At 42.9% G+C, this 17,026-nt stretch overlaps 1 protein-coding gene across 2 annotated transcripts in view; it reads left to right on the plus strand.

Annotated features, from left to right (window-relative positions):
• Positions 1 to 13,571, plus strand: part of LOC123984955 (myosin-9-like) — a 34,525-nt gene extending 20,954 nt beyond the window's left edge. For both annotated transcript variants that reach the window (XM_046072240.1, XM_046072249.1), the window contains 26 exons: positions 672 to 859; positions 2,740 to 2,861; positions 2,952 to 3,021; positions 3,109 to 3,269; positions 3,590 to 3,698; positions 3,835 to 3,966; positions 4,167 to 4,373; positions 4,494 to 4,631; positions 4,832 to 4,955; positions 5,109 to 5,280; positions 5,470 to 5,682; positions 5,786 to 5,930; positions 6,027 to 6,233; positions 6,489 to 6,593; positions 7,521 to 7,673; positions 8,294 to 8,542; positions 8,657 to 8,869; positions 8,966 to 9,178; positions 9,569 to 9,730; positions 9,870 to 9,998; positions 10,088 to 10,176; positions 10,337 to 10,460; positions 10,678 to 10,886; positions 11,159 to 11,267; positions 11,397 to 11,569; positions 11,892 to 13,571. In XM_046072240.1, the coding sequence (XP_045928196.1) occupies positions 672 to 859; positions 2,740 to 2,861; positions 2,952 to 3,021; positions 3,109 to 3,269; positions 3,590 to 3,698; positions 3,835 to 3,966; positions 4,167 to 4,373; positions 4,494 to 4,631; positions 4,832 to 4,955; positions 5,109 to 5,280; positions 5,470 to 5,682; positions 5,786 to 5,930; positions 6,027 to 6,233; positions 6,489 to 6,593; positions 7,521 to 7,673; positions 8,294 to 8,542; positions 8,657 to 8,869; positions 8,966 to 9,178; positions 9,569 to 9,730; positions 9,870 to 9,998; positions 10,088 to 10,176; positions 10,337 to 10,460; positions 10,678 to 10,886; positions 11,159 to 11,267; positions 11,397 to 11,569; positions 11,892 to 12,000 (4,025 nt within the window). In that variant the 3' untranslated portion in view covers positions 12,001 to 13,571. The remainder of the gene's footprint in view (positions 1 to 671; positions 860 to 2,739; positions 2,862 to 2,951; positions 3,022 to 3,108; positions 3,270 to 3,589; positions 3,699 to 3,834; positions 3,967 to 4,166; positions 4,374 to 4,493; positions 4,632 to 4,831; positions 4,956 to 5,108; positions 5,281 to 5,469; positions 5,683 to 5,785; positions 5,931 to 6,026; positions 6,234 to 6,488; positions 6,594 to 7,520; positions 7,674 to 8,293; positions 8,543 to 8,656; positions 8,870 to 8,965; positions 9,179 to 9,568; positions 9,731 to 9,869; positions 9,999 to 10,087; positions 10,177 to 10,336; positions 10,461 to 10,677; positions 10,887 to 11,158; positions 11,268 to 11,396; positions 11,570 to 11,891) is intronic.
• The last annotated feature ends 3,455 nt before the right edge of the window (positions 13,572 to 17,026 follow it).

A 17,026-nucleotide genomic window follows, 5' to 3' on the forward strand; every position in this document is an offset into this window, starting at 1 on the left:
TTTCTGTGTCTTTTAACAAGGTGAGGTGTGCAGTAACAAAACCTTCTGGTCTTCTTTACCACTTGATGCTGTCATTGAACTTTCCTTTTCTCCCTCTGTGAAATAGTGTTGTTTGGGGACTCCTGGTGTTGGTCATGGGTACTGCAGCGATGGGTATATACTGCATGGGTTTGGTTTGGTTTCTTTAATCACCACATAAATACATGCCCACTGCAACCAGCAAAGTTTGTCACCTTCCTGACACACAGACACATATTTAATTGAACCATCACACACATTTTCTACTTGGAGAACTACAACCGGGCAGTGTTAACAGTTGACCAGCCCCTTCCACTCACTGCACTGAATTCACCCCCCCCCCCCGTTATGGTGTGTAATCTCTCCATGCTTCACTGGCTTTTCGAGAGTCCACTCTGTCATCCTACTCCTGTTACCCGTTTCCCTCCGCATTCACTCAGTGTTTGTGTGGTGTTTCACTGGTCCTGGCATTATGAACTGCCTCTACTCTCTCCTGGTGTATGTTTACCAAGAGGAAGTGGAGAGACAATAGTCATATTCATTCTTTCTTGTGACATGCATTTGGTTTGAGTTTGCCTGGTTAAATATTCAAATTATTTAAAGAAAACCCACTGGCTTCTTACATGATGTCTCTCTATTGTTTCCTCTTTTAGTGGACCGCATTGTGGGCCTGGATAAGGTGTCTGGCATGTCCGAGATGCCCGGTGCCTTTAAGACTCGCAAGGGCATGTTCCGCACAGTGGGCCAGCTGTACAAAGAGCAGCTGTCCAAGCTCATGGCCACTTTGAGGAACACAAACCCCAACTTTGTTCGATGCATCATTCCCAACCACGAGAAAAAGGTATCAGAGAAATGCCGGCCTCTATTGGGGAATTTCAACCACAAGAACTTTCCCGTAGGACAAAGAACCTTTTGAGGAACTGAGCTGCGTTGTGATTGAAGGAACCAGGGACTAAATTTAATTCATGTATAATGGTTTCAAATGTAAAAGAAATAAATTGTTACAGTAACATTAGTGCTTTTACAGTAACAGTAGGGGCAGAGTTTTCCAAAAAGAAGGCCTTTAAAAGTATTAAATTTCATTACTAAAGTATGAAATTTCGTTTACCAAGGTCTTAAATTGGTTCTGGTCCTTTCGTAGGATTTAATTAATGCCGTAATGTCATAAATAAACACGTGTGTGTGTGTGACTTTATAATTTACTCCGTTTGGTGTGACTCTGTTATACTGCAGTACAGGTAACGTTACTGTTTACGTCCGTGTTTAGCTTTACACTCTGGACTGTGAAATGTTCGGTGCACAAGCTCTGGCATCCAAGCTCTGGGCGAATCAGACAGTTAGGAAAGAAAACAAAACGTCTCTAGCTTGTCGCCTGAGAATGGGAAAGTGTCTGAAATTCAGAAAGCCAGAGACACGGACAAGTGGCGGTTGAGGCCGAGGACAGTGGCGCTCACACTATGGCGAGCACTAATGAAAGAGCGGAGCTGGAAGACCCGCTGCAGGTTCCTTGTCAGTGAAAGTTGCAACAGAGAGACCGTTGTGTATGAGGACCGTGTCTCTGTCAGCGTGGCGCCGCTGTTGTAGTGTAACGTTATGTGAATGGAAACATCAGACATGCTAACGCACATTAAACTTGGATCACCCAGATGCGCAGATCACCGGGACAAGGAAAAAGCAAACCGGAGTGCAACTTCTTATCCCTGCTGCTTTCAAGCCAATACTATATAAAACTACATTTCAAATAGCCTTAAGATGGAAAAACCAAACCGGATGAATAATCACATTAAATTACATTACCTTACCTAGCCAAGGTGTAACTAATTGTAACAACTCATACTGCACAATTTGTTTGTATTTTTGATTTCACCCCTTAAGAGTGCACAAATATTGGATTCATTTCATAGGTGTAATTCACGCTGGGGATACTGGGGTCATGTTCTGAAAAATGGCTTGAAACAAGAAACGTTAAAAAAAAAAAAAATACTTGAAAGGTTTATTTGCACAAAAAGAGAACATGCAATTCCATTTAAATATAGAATAAACAAATGTGCATTGTCTAAAAAAATTTCTTAAGCTAAAAAAACAAGCTGCTGAGTACTGCATTATAATTAATTGTCATCTGAATCACTTTCTATAAATAAAGACAATCCTACCATAAATTGGTGCAGAAAATTTCTCTAGAATGCAGGAAATTGTTTAGTGCTCAAAATTTTCTAGTGGACCCCCCATTTATATATTTCAGCATTGAATATTTAATCAAAATAGTGTTAAAATATCGTCTTGTCTTGTTCTCGTGAACCCAATATTGCATGTGAGCTAAGTGTATCGTCACACCCAAATTGCCTCTGATGGCTGTTCCGCCAGTGTATGAATGTGTGTGAATGTTAGTTTCTGTTTGAGCACTTAGGCTCAATGAATGTGTGTGAATGCAGATGTAGTGTAAAAGCGGTTCGAGTGGTCAAAGACTAGAAAGGCGCTATACAAGTACAGAGCATTTACATTTGCAAGCCAAAGAGAGAATTGGAGTGGGAGTGAAGGAGAGAAATAAAACTTAGTTTGTTAGTTTCATAGCAGTTGTATTCAAAACCAGAAATGGCATCAAACACTCAGCACTCTGGTTCCATAGTTCCTCTCAAAATGTGCAATAAGCTCCTGTGCAGGATAGAGCTGTCTCTTTCTGTTTTGCCACAGTACTGATCAGCAAATATTCCTCTTTCTCAGGCTGGTAAACTTGACCCCCACCTGGTTCTGGACCAGCTGAGGTGCAATGGTGTGCTGGAGGGGATCCGTATTTGCAGACAGGGCTTCCCCAACCGCATCGTTTTCCAGGAGTTTAGACAGAGGTAACAGAGTAATAACACTGTTCACTTTAAGTCTTGTAGGACAGGTATGTGTAAGAAAAAATAAAATCCTATCTCACTCCCCTCTCCAAGGTATGAAATCCTCACTCCCAATGCCATCCCCAAAGGCTTCATGGATGGAAAGCAGGCCTGTGTGATCATGGTAAGGAGTCTATAAAATTCTAGCTAAGCTCCACAGTAAGTAGTCCCTGGGCAGTGCGATTGATCAGTGCGTTTCTTGTCCTGTCAGATCAAAAGTCTGGAGCTGGATCCCAACCTGTACCGGATCGGCCAGAGTAAGGTGTTCTTCAGAGCAGGAGTCCTCGCTCACCTGGAGGAGGAGAGGGACATGAAGATCACAGACATCATCATCAGTTTCCAGGCCTGGTGCAGAGGCTATGTGGCCCGCAAGTAAGAAGAGCCAGTTGCCCCTTTAATGTTATCGGGTCCTGTTTTAGCAGATTCAGAAAAAATTATTTGGAGCACAACTGACTTACAAAATTTAAGGTCTCTCAGCAGGCTTTAACCTTGACATGGAACTTGAACAAGACTTTCTCTGCACCTCAGCAGTGTCCTTATAAGGAACTGACTTCACAATAATGAAACTAAATGACTTATTTATTGATTTATACAGTAAATAAGAATATTATTGTTTTTAAGTTTGTTGCGTTGAACTGCATGGTAATGCGAAGTATGATTATTTGAGTCTCTGTCCTGATATTGCTTTGTAGATCTTTTGCTAAGAGACAGCAGCAACTGACTGCAATGAAGGTGATCCAGAGGAACTGTGCCGCTTATCTTAAACTCAGGAACTGGCAGTGGTGGAGGCTCTTCACTAAGGTGAAACTCGGTCTCCTGCAACATCTTAGCCAATGTTTTGGTTGCATACTTGTCACAACCTTGCCTTTTCCTCTTTTTGCCTGTGCTTCTGTTTTGTCTTTTCTAACTCCGCTTATTTCCACCATTTTGTCCTCAGGTGAAGCCTCTACTGCAAGTCAGCAGACAGGAGGAGGAGATGCTGGCCAAGGATGAAGAGCTGATGAAAGTGAAGGAGAAGCATTTGTATGCTGAGCAGCAGCTCCGGGACATGGAGGAAAAACAGCAGCAGGTAAACTTTTAGAAACAACAAGTCTCGGGCTCATTTTCTGTTCCACATCAGGACATGATATGTAGAACAAACACCCTGCCCTTCCATATCATAATAACTGATGGATGATGGAAGAGGATGCTTTGTTTGGAAGAACTGGTTATCCTTGATTTAGTTAACTGTGCAGTCTCTTAATGTCATCTTTTTGCTCTTGCGTGCAGCTAAGTGCTGAGAAGGTGGCCTTGCAGGAGCAGCTTCAGGCAGAAACAGAACTCTGTGCCGAGGCTGAGGAGATGAGAGCCCGTCTGGCTGCCAAGAAGCAGGAGCTGGAGGAGATCCTCCATGACCTGGAGGCCCGTGTGGAGGAGGAGGAAGAGCGTGCCTCCCAGCTCTTGTCAGAGAAAAAGAAGATGCAGCAAAATATTGCAGTAAGTAGTAAAAGTTCACTCATCCTATACACCCACCAATTTAAATATGCATGCACTGTATACAAAGAATACTTAGCTTGATTTGCCTTGATAACCCTCCCGTCATTTATCTGCACACAGGACTTAGAGCAGCAGCTGGATGAGGAGGAAGCGGCCAGACAGAAGCTCCAGCTGGAGAAGGTCACCTTTGAGGCCAAGCTGAAGAAGATCGAAGAGGATGTTATGGTTCTTGATGACCAGAACAACAAACTAAACAAGGTTAGGATGCAAAGAACTTAAAAACAATCATTGAGATTAGTCAGTTTGGAGTAGTGTACTGAGACAATCGTGATGGAGCTAGTGGCTACCACTGTGCTCGATTTTAAACTCTTTCTACTAACTCTGAAAGTGACAAACGTAATAAATGAACTTGTGCTGTCTCTGGAGATGCTTACTGTTTACGCTGCTTGTGAATACAGGAGAAGAAGTTGCTGGAGGAGAGGATTTCTGAGTTCACCACCAACTTGGCGGAGGAGGAGGAGAAATCCAAGAGCCTGCAGAAACTCAAGACCAAACATGAGGCTATGATCACAGACCTGGAGGGTAGGAAGAAAACACAAGTCACTTACGTGATAATATATACCACCAATATAGACCACAATGGTCCTAAACAGCACAGTGTTATTTCGGTTTCCGACTTTCAGCATCTTCTTTTCCCCTCCATATAATCTTGTACTTGTTCTTTTTGTCTGTCAGACCGCCTGCGCAGGGAGGAGAAGCTGCGCCAGGAACTGGAAAAGAACCGACGCAAGCTGGATGGTGACTTCAATGAGATACACGACCAAATTGCTGAGCTGCAGGCCCAGATTGCTGAACTCCGTGCCCAACTAGCCAAGAAGGAGGAAGAGCTCCAGGCAGCTCTGGCCAGGTCTGTACAGGACTCTACATGTCATAGTTTTCAGTTATTGTTTGCCATTGTTGCACTATACTCATCAGTCATTAGTAGTATTGTTTGTTTTAATCAGATTGACTGACTACAGCGGGATGATGGTTAGATACAGATTCCCCAACCCTCTGCTCAATTTACTCATTTTTGCTGACCTATTCTTCCTTTAAGGATTGAGGAAGAGGCAGCACAGAAGAACCTGGCCCAGAAAAAGATCCGTGAGTTGGAGGCTCAGCTCTCTGAACTGCAGGAGGATTTGGATCTGGAGAGGCAGGCCCGCGCCAAGGCAGAGAAACACCGCAGGGACCTGGGAGAAGAGCTGGAGGCCCTCAAAACTGAGCTAGAGGACACTCTTGACTCCACTGCCGCTCAACAAGAACTAAGGTAGAGACATTTGTTTAGGGACGGTTACAATGGGTTAAACCAAGACTGTCATTACTTTGTGCATCTTGACGCAAGCAGATTAACCCCTGCTCTCCCTGCTCAGGTCAAAGCGTGAGACAGAGGTGGCTCAGCTTAAAAAGACTCTGGATGAAGAAGCCAAAGTCCATGAACAGCAGCTGGTTGAGATGAGACAGAAACATGGCCAGGCCTTTGACGAACTCAATGAGCAGCTGGAGCAGGCTAAGAGGGTAATTTTGTAAATCCTATCCAACTTGTTTGATTTCTCCTTAATGCACATTTGTTTTTTGACTGCACACACCATTAATGTTTGTCCTTCCCTTCAGAACAAAGTGTCCATGGAGAAGGCCAAGCAGGCTCTGGAGTCGGAGAGGAACGAGCTAACCATTGAGCTGCAGACGCTGATGCAGGGTAAGGGAGAGTCCGAACATCGCAGGAAGAAGGCTGAAGCCCAGGTCCAGGAGCTGCAGCTCAAACATTCAGAGAGTGAGCGCCAGAGGCTGGAGCTGGCTGAGAAACTGGCAAAAGTGCAGGTACAACGCTTTGAAACACTTTGTCATTAATATGACAGAACTTTTGTTGGCTGTTTGCAGCTACAACTATTACATTGATACTGCTTTCTGTTTGTGCTCCTAATCTGTGGTCCGTACATGATGACTTATATGCGATAACATTGCTAAATGCAAAAGCTTAGTCTTTATTAACTGACTCTGCACATACAAAATAAACAGTAAGTAGATGATGTGTTGTTTCTGTTCAGTGGTTCACTTGTTGTCCTTTGTCCACAGGCTGAACTGGATAATGTAAGCACCACGCTGACCGAAGTGGAGAGCAAGTCCATCAAGGCAACAAAAGACTGCTCTGCTGTGGAGTCCCAGCTGCAGGATGTTCAGGTACGCAGACTTCCTGTATGCTCAGAGATGACCCTAATGTGGTGTAAAACTAAACAAAACTTTCCATCCCTTCAGAAGTGTTCAGCACATACAGGGCATGTCCACTTGAACCAGAGATATGAAGGATTAATTAAAATCAATTTGTCCTTGCTAAGATCTGATCAAAAATGCTTGAACTGACTAATAATAAGCCAAACTGAAACTTTGCTGAAACTCTATCTGGGCATCCTTGAAACCAATTTCCACTTCCATACATTTGAGGGCTACTGTACCCCACTTTGATCAGTCGTGGTCAAAGGACGCATCCCCTGTCTGCCGCGCTTCAATGGCAATCAAAAACAAAGCATAACTAATGGATTGCAGCCTAAAAAATGGTTAAAGTTAGATGAGGCCTCATCTGTGTCCTCAAAGATTCATGTAAGGTGCACTGTATTATCTGCTTGAGTCTTGTCAAATTTTACTGGGCCATTTATGGTATAACAGTCGGATGAGAGGGATTAATTAACTTTTCTTTAATTTATAATTCAAATCAGTCCTGTGAAAATATCCCATGCTAGTCGTTAAATGCTCTTATCGAGGAAAAACTAATTAAAGACAGTTGTTCAGTTTTTTTATGCAGTGGCGGTTTCCCCATCACACTTGTGTAATTTGAATATTAGACCACCATTGGTATCCAAAGTTATCACAAAATCCTGCTCACGTGTACACGATTTAAGGTGAGCACAGAGACACTTTCCCCTTTTTCAGCAGACAAAATAATCTGGTGTCAAAGTCTGCACGTAAATCACGTACATCACACTGCACAGTGAAGTTTTAAAAATGTTTCTAGATCAGTAATTCCGAATGCTTTAGATTTTCAAATATTTGATTATATAAAATGATCAGTTGGTCTGCTACATGTAATTCAGCTTTACATGTTTACAACAGGAACTACTCCAGGAAGAGACACGCCAGAAATTGGCACACAGCACACGTCTGCGGCAGCTGGAGGACGAACACAACAGCCTGAGGGAACAGCTGGAGGAGGAAGAAGAAGCCAAGAGAAATGTAGAGAAGCAGCTTCAAACAGTACAGGCTCAGGTAAGAAAAAAAACACACAAACCTGTCCCTCAGACAGGGTTCAGACAGTTTTGTTACGTTTACGTTACCTACAGACGTTCACGTCTGGCTGCGTCGGCAGTCGTGGTTGCAAGATGGTAAGATGTGAGTTTAATGGATTAAAAAAAATATCTAAAACTACAGACTATAATAACTTCCTTTTTGACAGTGATTTGTTTACTTTCATGGATTATCCATGTTTACCAGTCAGCGGTGCACCTGTAACAGCTAGGCCGGAAAGTGAATGTTAAGTCCTGCCTGGCATCGCTTCCTTGCTACCTTTCTTTATAATGTTACTCATTTCTCTTATTTTAGTAGTTTATATTGTTCTGTTCTATCAAAGAAATTGTTTTGACACTTTCAGGGTCTTAAATTATATCTGTTGTCTTAAAGCATTGAATTTGACTGCAAGAACCCTGTCAGACCGCCTGATAACTTTCAGACGAGTAGCTGAGAACTTTCTGCAACTATTGACATTTTCTGTTGAACAAACAACTGATTCACTTAACATTTGAAATATCACCATCTGGGATATTTTATGAAGGACACATCTTCCTCACCGCGTTGAATGTTTGAGTCACACCGCCTCTTTTTTCTTATAGCTTCTTGAAATGAAGAAGAAGGTCGAGCAGGATGCAGGTTGTCTGGAGTCTGCTGAAGAGGGAAAGAAGAGACTTCAAAGGGACCTGGAGGCGTCAAGCCAGCGCCTGGAAGAGAAATGTGCTGCCTTTGACAAGTTGGACAAAACCAAGACGCGTCTCCAGCAGGAGTTGGACGACCTGCTGGTAGACCAGGACCACCTCCGACAGATCGTCTCCAACCTGGAGAAGAAGCAGAAGAAGTTTGACCAGGTGAGATAGTGTGTGTGTGTGAGTAAATGTTATAGGTCAAAGATGGAAGGAATCACCTTTTTATAAACTTGAAATTTTAGCATTAAGATTTGACACCATCATCTTTTTCTCTAGATGCTGGCAGAGGAGAAGACCATATCTGCCCGCTATGCAGAGGAGCGGGACCGAGCTGAAGCTGAGGCCCGTGAGAAGGAGACCCGGGCACTGGCTTTAACCCGTGAGCTGGACACTCTGATGGACATCAAGGAAGAACTGGACCGCAACAACAAACTGCTGCGAGCTGAAATGGAGGACCTTGTATCCTCTAAGGATGATGTTGGCAAGAATGTAAGTATGGACGATTTGTGTTCAGAGGTACGTTTGTGCCTGCGTGGTCTGTTCGTACAGTTCTCATCGCAAAATCCTCTTCCCTGCTCCCATCAGGTCCACGAGCTGGAGAAGGCTAAACGTGCGATGGAGCAGCAGCTGGAGGAGATGAAGACTCAGCTGGAGGAGCTGGAGGACGAGCTGCAGGCCACAGAGGACGCCAAGCTGCGTCTGGAGGTCAACATGCAGGCCATGAAGGCCCAGTATGAGAGAGACCTGGCAGGACGTGATGAAATGGGCGAGGAGAAGAAGAGGTCACTGGTCAAACAGGTACTAATGTATATAGACTAAACCAACATTTTATGTGTATGTTAACTTAGAGATAGACATAAGTCACTGCCTGTTTTCCATGTTAACAGTCGTTAGAAAATGAGCCATGAAAATGAACGGGCTGCTGCCATATTCCTAAATAAAATAAGAAACATCTTACACAGTGGTGCTTCTTAAATATCTGCAGCAGTAGACCTGATGTAGGTAGATTTCACTTACTAATTTGAACTCCAATGATAACTTTACTATCTTTTATTAAAATAATTATTGTTTCAAAGGGCATGGACATTAATACTGCTTTGTTGGTGTAAGCATGCAGGTGCGGTTTCTTGGTTCTGGTTAGTGAGACGTTTGAAATGGGACGGCTGAAATCGAATTTGCATCCTTTAGGTGCGGGAGATGGAGATGGAGCTGGAGGATGAGAGGAAGCAGCGTTCTGCAGCCGTGGCTGGGCGCAAGAAGCTGGAGCTGGACCTGAAGGAGCTGGAGGCAGGTATCGACTTGGCCAACAAGAACCGAGACGAGGCCCTGAAACAGCTGAAGAAGCTTCAAGTGAGTTGCTTGTTGAAATCTCGCCAATACAACAAAAAATGCCAAGTCCACATCAACTCAACTCAAATTTCAAACCATGGAAGGGTTTGTTTTTTTTCCTAGTTTCCTCTGACTCAGTTTGACTCCTCTGACTCTGCAGGCCCAGATGAAAGATCTTATCCGCGAGCTGGATGATACTCGCATGTCCAGAGAGGAGATCCTCGCTCAGAGCAAGGAGTCGGAGAAGAAGCTGAAGGGCATGGAGGCTGACATGCTCCAGATGCAGGAGGTCGGCATGCACGCCTCCGTAAACTTTGTTCTTTTCCCTCCTGCCTCTGCCTCACACTTATTGCTCTTTCCTCATTCATCCCTGTGCAGGAGTTGGCAGCAGCAGAGCGAGTAAAGAGACAGGCCCAGCAGGAGAGAGACGAACTGCAGGATGAGATTAACAGCCAGGCCAGCAAGAAGTAAGGCATCTTTCAAACTGCAGTAATATTGTTTTGTAGGTCATCTGGTTTTGACCTCTTCTGTATTCCGTATTTCTTCTGTCTTTTTTTTTTTTTTTTTTTTTTTTTTTTTTTTGTTCCCTTAAATCTCTCATCCGTTTCTTATCAATCTTTCTCTCAGTGCTCAGGTTGCAGAGGAGAGGAGACGGCTGGAGGCTCGTATTGCTCAGCTGGAGGAAGAGCTGGAGGAGGAGCAGTGCAACACGGAGCTGGTCAACGACAGGCTGAAGAAAGCAATGCTGCAGGTCAGTGGAGATAAGAGCGGCTCATTATAGTGTTAACATGCCTGTTGAGAGTTGTTAGCCCATATATGTCAGTTCAAGTGATTCAAGACTTTTTGAATACCCAGCAGTGTAATTCCAGCTGAGACATTGATTCATTTCCATTAGTGGTATAAAAATGGTTTGATTTTAAGTTATTAAATGTAGTGCAACTTTTTAAAATGAATGAATTGTTTTTTAGACTGACCAGATGAATGTGGAGCTGACAGCAGAGCGCAGTAGCTCTCAGCGTGTGGAAGGGGCTCGTGCCCAGATGGAGCGTCAGAACAAGGAGCTGAAACTGAAGCTGCAGGAGCTGGAGGGCACAGTCAAGTCCAAGTACAAGGCCAACATGGCCGCCCTGGAGGCAAAGATTGCTCAGCTGGAGGAACAGCTGGACATAGAGACCAGGTAAAAGCCTCAACCACAGAAATGAGACAACTGAATCAAGACTGCACATTTACACAACATTATATCCACACTTGTGTAGAAGCGTTGGTTCTCATAGATACTGAGTTCTATTAATGTCCAAATAAGTCTTTGTTGCAGTGCTTTGTAATGGAGAATTTTTATCTTCCAGTATTGCTACTTTTACTTAAGAAGCCCTAAATACTTCCAGGTTACACCAGCCAACGGTATGTGACATTGTTTTTGGTCTGACTGATGGTGTGCTCTTGACTCAGGGAGAGGCAGGGTGCCACCAAGCTTGTGAGACGCACAGAGAAGAAACTGAAGGAAGTCATCCTGCAGGTGGAAGACGAGAGACGCAACACAGAGCAGCACAAGGACCAGGTCAGAGGTTTTCCATCACCATTGTCAAGCTGATCGTCACAGGAGCTTTACATTTGTTGTTTCGGTCGCCCTGTTCTGGCGTTCCCGAGTACGATCAACGTAATGTTAACTTCATTTGTCAAATTATAGGCCGACAAGTTGAACTCTCGCATGAAGCAGCTGAAGCGTCAGCTGGAGGAGGCTGAGGAAGAGGCTCAGAGAGCCAACGCCAACCGAAGAAAACTGCAGAGGGAGCTGGAAGATGCCACCGAGTCGGCAGACGCCATGAACCGTGAAGTCACCACCCTCAAGAACAAGCTCAGGTGAGGGAAAGGGACTGTAGTGTCCCAGAAGCTTTCATTTTGATCACTTGTTCTACACATATGACGGTAGCAGACGGTAAATGACTGTTCATTTGAAATGGGTGTTATTTATTCAGGAAGGTGACTGAGGTGAATCCTTGTAATCCTTGACACACACACAACTTGTTCTGTGGTTTGAGTTTGAATTGCTTTGCATCATTCATTTGGGCAACAGAAGTTTTATAAAATGATATGATCATAATACCAATTAGAATTATCGCCCACTCCTGCTGCATATAAATGTAGGTAGAAATTATTGATCAGTTATTTTTTTCTCTTTTAGGCGTGGTGACCTCCCCTTCACCGTGCGCCGCGCTGTTTCCCGCGCTGGCATCGAAAGCGACGAGGAGAATGAGCCCAAGAGTGAGACCTCTGAGCCCAAGCCTGAATGAACAGCCACAGTTCCACTCGACTCCTTAGAACTGCATCATTGATAGACAGACCCACATTCACATATGAGCACACATTACTGTACCTACTGACCGGAGAGGAACACAAACATAAGAATGTTATCGAAACTAGCGGCAGGGATTTAGCTGATTCCTCCAAGTTTAGCCCTGCGACCGTCTGATCTCCAACACTGACAATCTATGCATTCTTAACACACTTTCTTACACACACACACACAGACGCCGGTAAAATCAGACAATCACCATGCTGACAAACACACACACACGTTATGTTTGGGCCAAATTTTTGTTTTGCTTAATTTTTCATTCTCTGGGAAAAATTAAAGAGAAAATGATATTTTTTATAAGGAAACATTCCAATTATAATAGTCCTGGTTTAGGATCTATTTTTCTAATTGAAGTAAAGAGAAAACAAAAAAAAGTATACATAAATGAAGACCGATTACTGGAAGGGGACCAAAGTAATATCTCAATCTATAGAATTGTATTTTATGCAGAAGTTTTTATAACGGTTAATAATGAAAGTGCTTCATGTTTATTATGCTCTCGCCTCAGTTTATTATGAAGGTTTATATGCTGAAATGTATTCTCTCGATTTAGCTGCAGTTAGTACTCGTGATTCCGCTTTTTGGCTTAATAATTTGATACCCACACATTTCATGTGGAAACAAAATTGGAGGCAGATTTCAAGTAACACCATTGGAGACTCATTGACGCATACTGAAGGCATTTGATTGTGACTGTGCTGAAATTTCTTAATTTTGCACTGAGATGAAAAACAACACTTTAGCCTAGACATTATAAACCACTGCATTTGTGTGTTTCATTGAAACACTGATGTGACGCTGACGCTTGGAAATTTTGGAAAGACCGTGCTCATGCTCATTTAGTAAGTGCACAGACTGCCAATACACACTAAGGCCTTAAATGCATCTGAATTCTACTGGGCAGGGTGGTTGGCTTCTTCTTTCTGGACATGCATTGATTTTTACATTTATAACTATCAGTGTTTATGTTAATATTCAAGATAAAGTTTAAATGAGGTTGTGGGGTAGTTTATTACTCACAGCACACACTGTATTCTCAGAGCACAGCTTGCTGAGTGAGGAGTTGCTGAGGTTGTTACAAACCAAAGGCAGATTCAGGAGGTAGGGAGGTACCTCACTGTAACATATGTACACTGTACTCTGGCTGATTGGGCTTCATATAGACATGTGGCGTTAATATGTGGCCATGTATTGAGTAGATGTATCAAATGATCAGTTCTATAGAGATGCAAGCTCTCTGTGTCAGGATGATATAAACCCCTCACAGGCTGTGCTCAGGGGTGGCTTTTGGCTCACACTGCTGGGAAGTGAGAGGAACGTGTTGTTATTACTTAAGAATAACAGCTCAAAATTAAAAGGATCACTCTTTTGCATGAAAAAAGAAAAAAAAAAAAACTGCATCTCCAACAATTCTTCTGCAACGTTTGTCTGTCTGCACCTCTGGAATGGAAATCATGTTGTGAAATGTTGGTATTCTTGCAATTAAAGACGCTCTCTAAACTGCCATTTGTCGACTTCTGTTTTATAATGATCTGATGTTGCCGTTTTATTTTCAGAGGTTTTAAAGCTCAGTCATTTGAGAGAACGGGGTTAAGGTTGGAGTAACATCAGGTTTGAAGTCCAGAACTTCACCTCCTCTGAGGCCTCAAGGACCTGGCCTAGTGAAATGGAAAGGATCTAGGTTGACGTGTGTAAAGTATCAAGGATGTTCGTTTACGCTCAGCTGCCCATTCCACACCTGTGCAGTGTATACCACAGGCGCGCTCGCGCATCAGTGGTACGTAACGTGTTGGGCAGTAATAGGCCTACTGCAAAATTACTTTTCCCAGTAAAGAGTAATGTAACGGATTACTATTTCGAAAACAGTTGTATTATTACAGTTACTAATCCAAGTAACGGTGCGCTACTGAACGCACCATCCCTGACGTGAATGCGTGACCGCGCATCAGCTCAGCGGCACCGGACCTTATGTTGTTGAAGTCAGCTGTTAAACAGCCAAGAAGCTAAAGGACAGCTGGAGAACAGGGAGAGAGGTATTTTCGATAGCTGTTGGCAGTTATTGCCATTACTGTGTCACAGTCTAAGATGCAAAGAACATTGTCGTCTGTTGTAAACTTTGTGTGACCAGCAAAAAGTCTTCAACCGCCAACAGTTTTACATTTATACTTAGGCTAATTGAAGCATCAGCTAAAGCAACACAGCAACGTGAAACTCCGAGAGAAACTCCTGCCGCTGCTGCCAGTGATGCTTGGACTCATCGGGAGAGAGTGGCGTTATAATAGGCTATCACCCAACAGTGGGCCTAAGTGGAGTAGCTAATATTACTTTTTTAAGGAGTAGGTCTATAGCCTATGCTATGTAACTAGTAGGTAATATTATTTCTGAGGAACTTGCCCAACACTGAGTTGCCCGCTGACATGTCAAACTTTTTCCTACAGTGTATCAACAGATAGAGACTGATCAGCTGTTTGAGTTTCTTTAACAGTCAGACCACCAGGTCTTGAACAGCCAACAACCTTTGCTGCTGTCTCTTATTCAATAAAAATCATCTAACTTCAACTGAACTAATTTGAAAGTTAGTAGTTGCATTATTTAGTTATAGACTCAATTATATCATGTTGCACATTTAGCTGTTGAAGTTTGGTAAAAATGAATACAAAATAATTATTATAGAGAGGCTGCGATGGCGCAGTGGATTAGACCCTTGTCCTTTGATTCCCACTGCAACACATCCATTAAATATTGTCATGGATCCTGCTTTACCTTCCATGTTAGAGCCGCCGCCAGTTTAATTGGGGTGTTTGGTGTTCTCAGTATTATTTCCTGCTTTTTTGCCCTTTGCCAATCCCATGCCTGGTAACTTTACTTTTACAACCTAATTCAAGTCTATCAGTGTAACAGCACGTTTTTAAAAATCAAATATAACCTAAGCTATTGTTTATAGTGTAATGGGTTCTGACATTTGTGATTTTATAGGAAACCCATTTTTGCCGATGAAATTTGTGTTTGGTAGGCCTATGTCTAACATTGTTTAGTGGAGCCTATCATTAACATGATTTACGGCTGGGTTGCATTTTAAACAAAGAAATTGCATATATACTTACTCTCTACCAACCAATCCAGTCCTTTTTACCACCTGAAATACATTTTAATGACCAATACGAGCCATAAAATTCAGTTTTCTACTTACAAAAAGTGATTGCAGCTCCAGCCTTATTACTGAAAGATTGCTTATGACTTTATACTATTTAAATGTCAAAGACAAGACCGTCCATCCATCGCCAACCGCTTATCCTGCGTACAGGGTCGCGTGGGACCGGAGCCTGTACATGCCTGACATCGGGCAAAAGGCCTACACCAAGGGTACACCCTGGACAGGTCGCCAGTCTATCGCAGGGCCACACATAGACAGACAACCACTCAGTCACACCAAAGGCAAGACCTTGTTAATGAATATTTTCAGCCATCAAACCAGCTACCTCACAACCAAGATATTAACCTGTAGCCTGTTTTCCTTTCTAAACAAATATGTAGACACACAGAGCACAAGAGACGGGATATAAATTCACAGGTTTTATTACAAAAAAGTGCAGAGTTGAAGAAGGCTGGTGGTTTTGCTCGTCAGGTGCCCAGATTGCAGTCACGTCCTTAATGGGTTTCAACCCTGTGGAAGATTCTAGACCAACATGTAAGACAATGCTCGCCACCACATCTCCATTACACTAAATTACATCATCTATATTACAGGTGCTGGTCATATAATTAGAATATCATCAAAAAGTTGATTTATTTCAGTAATTCCATTCAAAAAGTGAAACTTGGATATTATATTCATTCATTACACACAGACTGGTATATTTCAAATGTTTATTTCATTTAATTGTGATGATTAAAAATGGACAACTAATGAAAACCCCAAACTCAGTATCTCTGAAAATTTGAATATTACTTAAGACCAATACAAAAAAAAAAAAAAAGGATTTTTAGAAATGATACCATGGTCCTTAAACCAGGTACTGTTGCTTTGGCACTGTGTGCAGGTGCCAAGTCCTGTTGGAAAATGAAATCTGCATCTCCATAAAGTTGGTCAGCAGCAGGAAGCATGAAGTGCTCTAAAACTTCCTGGTAGACGGCTGCGTTGACCTTGGACCTCAGAAAACACTGTGGACCAACACCAGCAGATGACAAGGCACCCCAAACCATCACTGACTGTGGAAACTTTACACTGGACTTCAAGCAACGTGGATTCTGTGCCTCTACTCTCTTCCTCCAGACTCTAGAACCTTGATTTCCAAAGGAAAATGCAAAATTTACTTTCATCAGAGAACATAACTTTGGACCACTCAGCAGCAGTCCAGTCCTTTTTGTCTTTAGCCCTGGCGAGACGCTTCTGACGCTGTGTCTTGTTCAAGAGTGGCTTGACACAAGGAATGCGACAGCTGAAACCCATGTCTTGCATACGTCTGTGCGTGGTGGTTCTTGAAGCACTGACTCCAGCTGCAGTCCACTCTTTGTGAATCTCACCCACATTTTTGAATGGGTTGTGTTTCACAATCCTCTCCAGGGTGCGGTTATCCCTATTGCTTGTACACTTTTTTCTACCACATCTTTTCCTTCCCTTCACCTCTCTATTAATGTGCTTGGACACAGAGCTCTGTGAACAGCCAGCCTCTTCAGCAATGAACTTTTGTGTCTTGCCCTCCTTGTGCAAGGTGTCAATGGTCGTCTTTTGGACAGCTGTCAAGTCAGCAGTCTTCCCCATAATTGTGTAGCCTACAGAACTAGACTGAGAGACCATTTAAAGGCCTTTGCAGGTGTTTTGAGTTAATTAGCTGATTAGAGTGTGGCACCAGGTGTCTTCAATATTGAACCTTTTCACAATATTCTAATTTTCTGAGATACTGATTTTGGGGTTTTCATTAGTTGTCAGTTATAATCATCAAAATTAAAAGGAATGAACA

Source organism: Micropterus dolomieu, linkage group LG02 (assembly GCF_021292245.1).
Source record: "Micropterus dolomieu isolate WLL.071019.BEF.003 ecotype Adirondacks linkage group LG02, ASM2129224v1, whole genome shotgun sequence".
In the NCBI taxonomy this organism is placed as follows: domain Eukaryota; kingdom Metazoa; phylum Chordata; class Actinopteri; order Centrarchiformes; family Centrarchidae; genus Micropterus; species Micropterus dolomieu.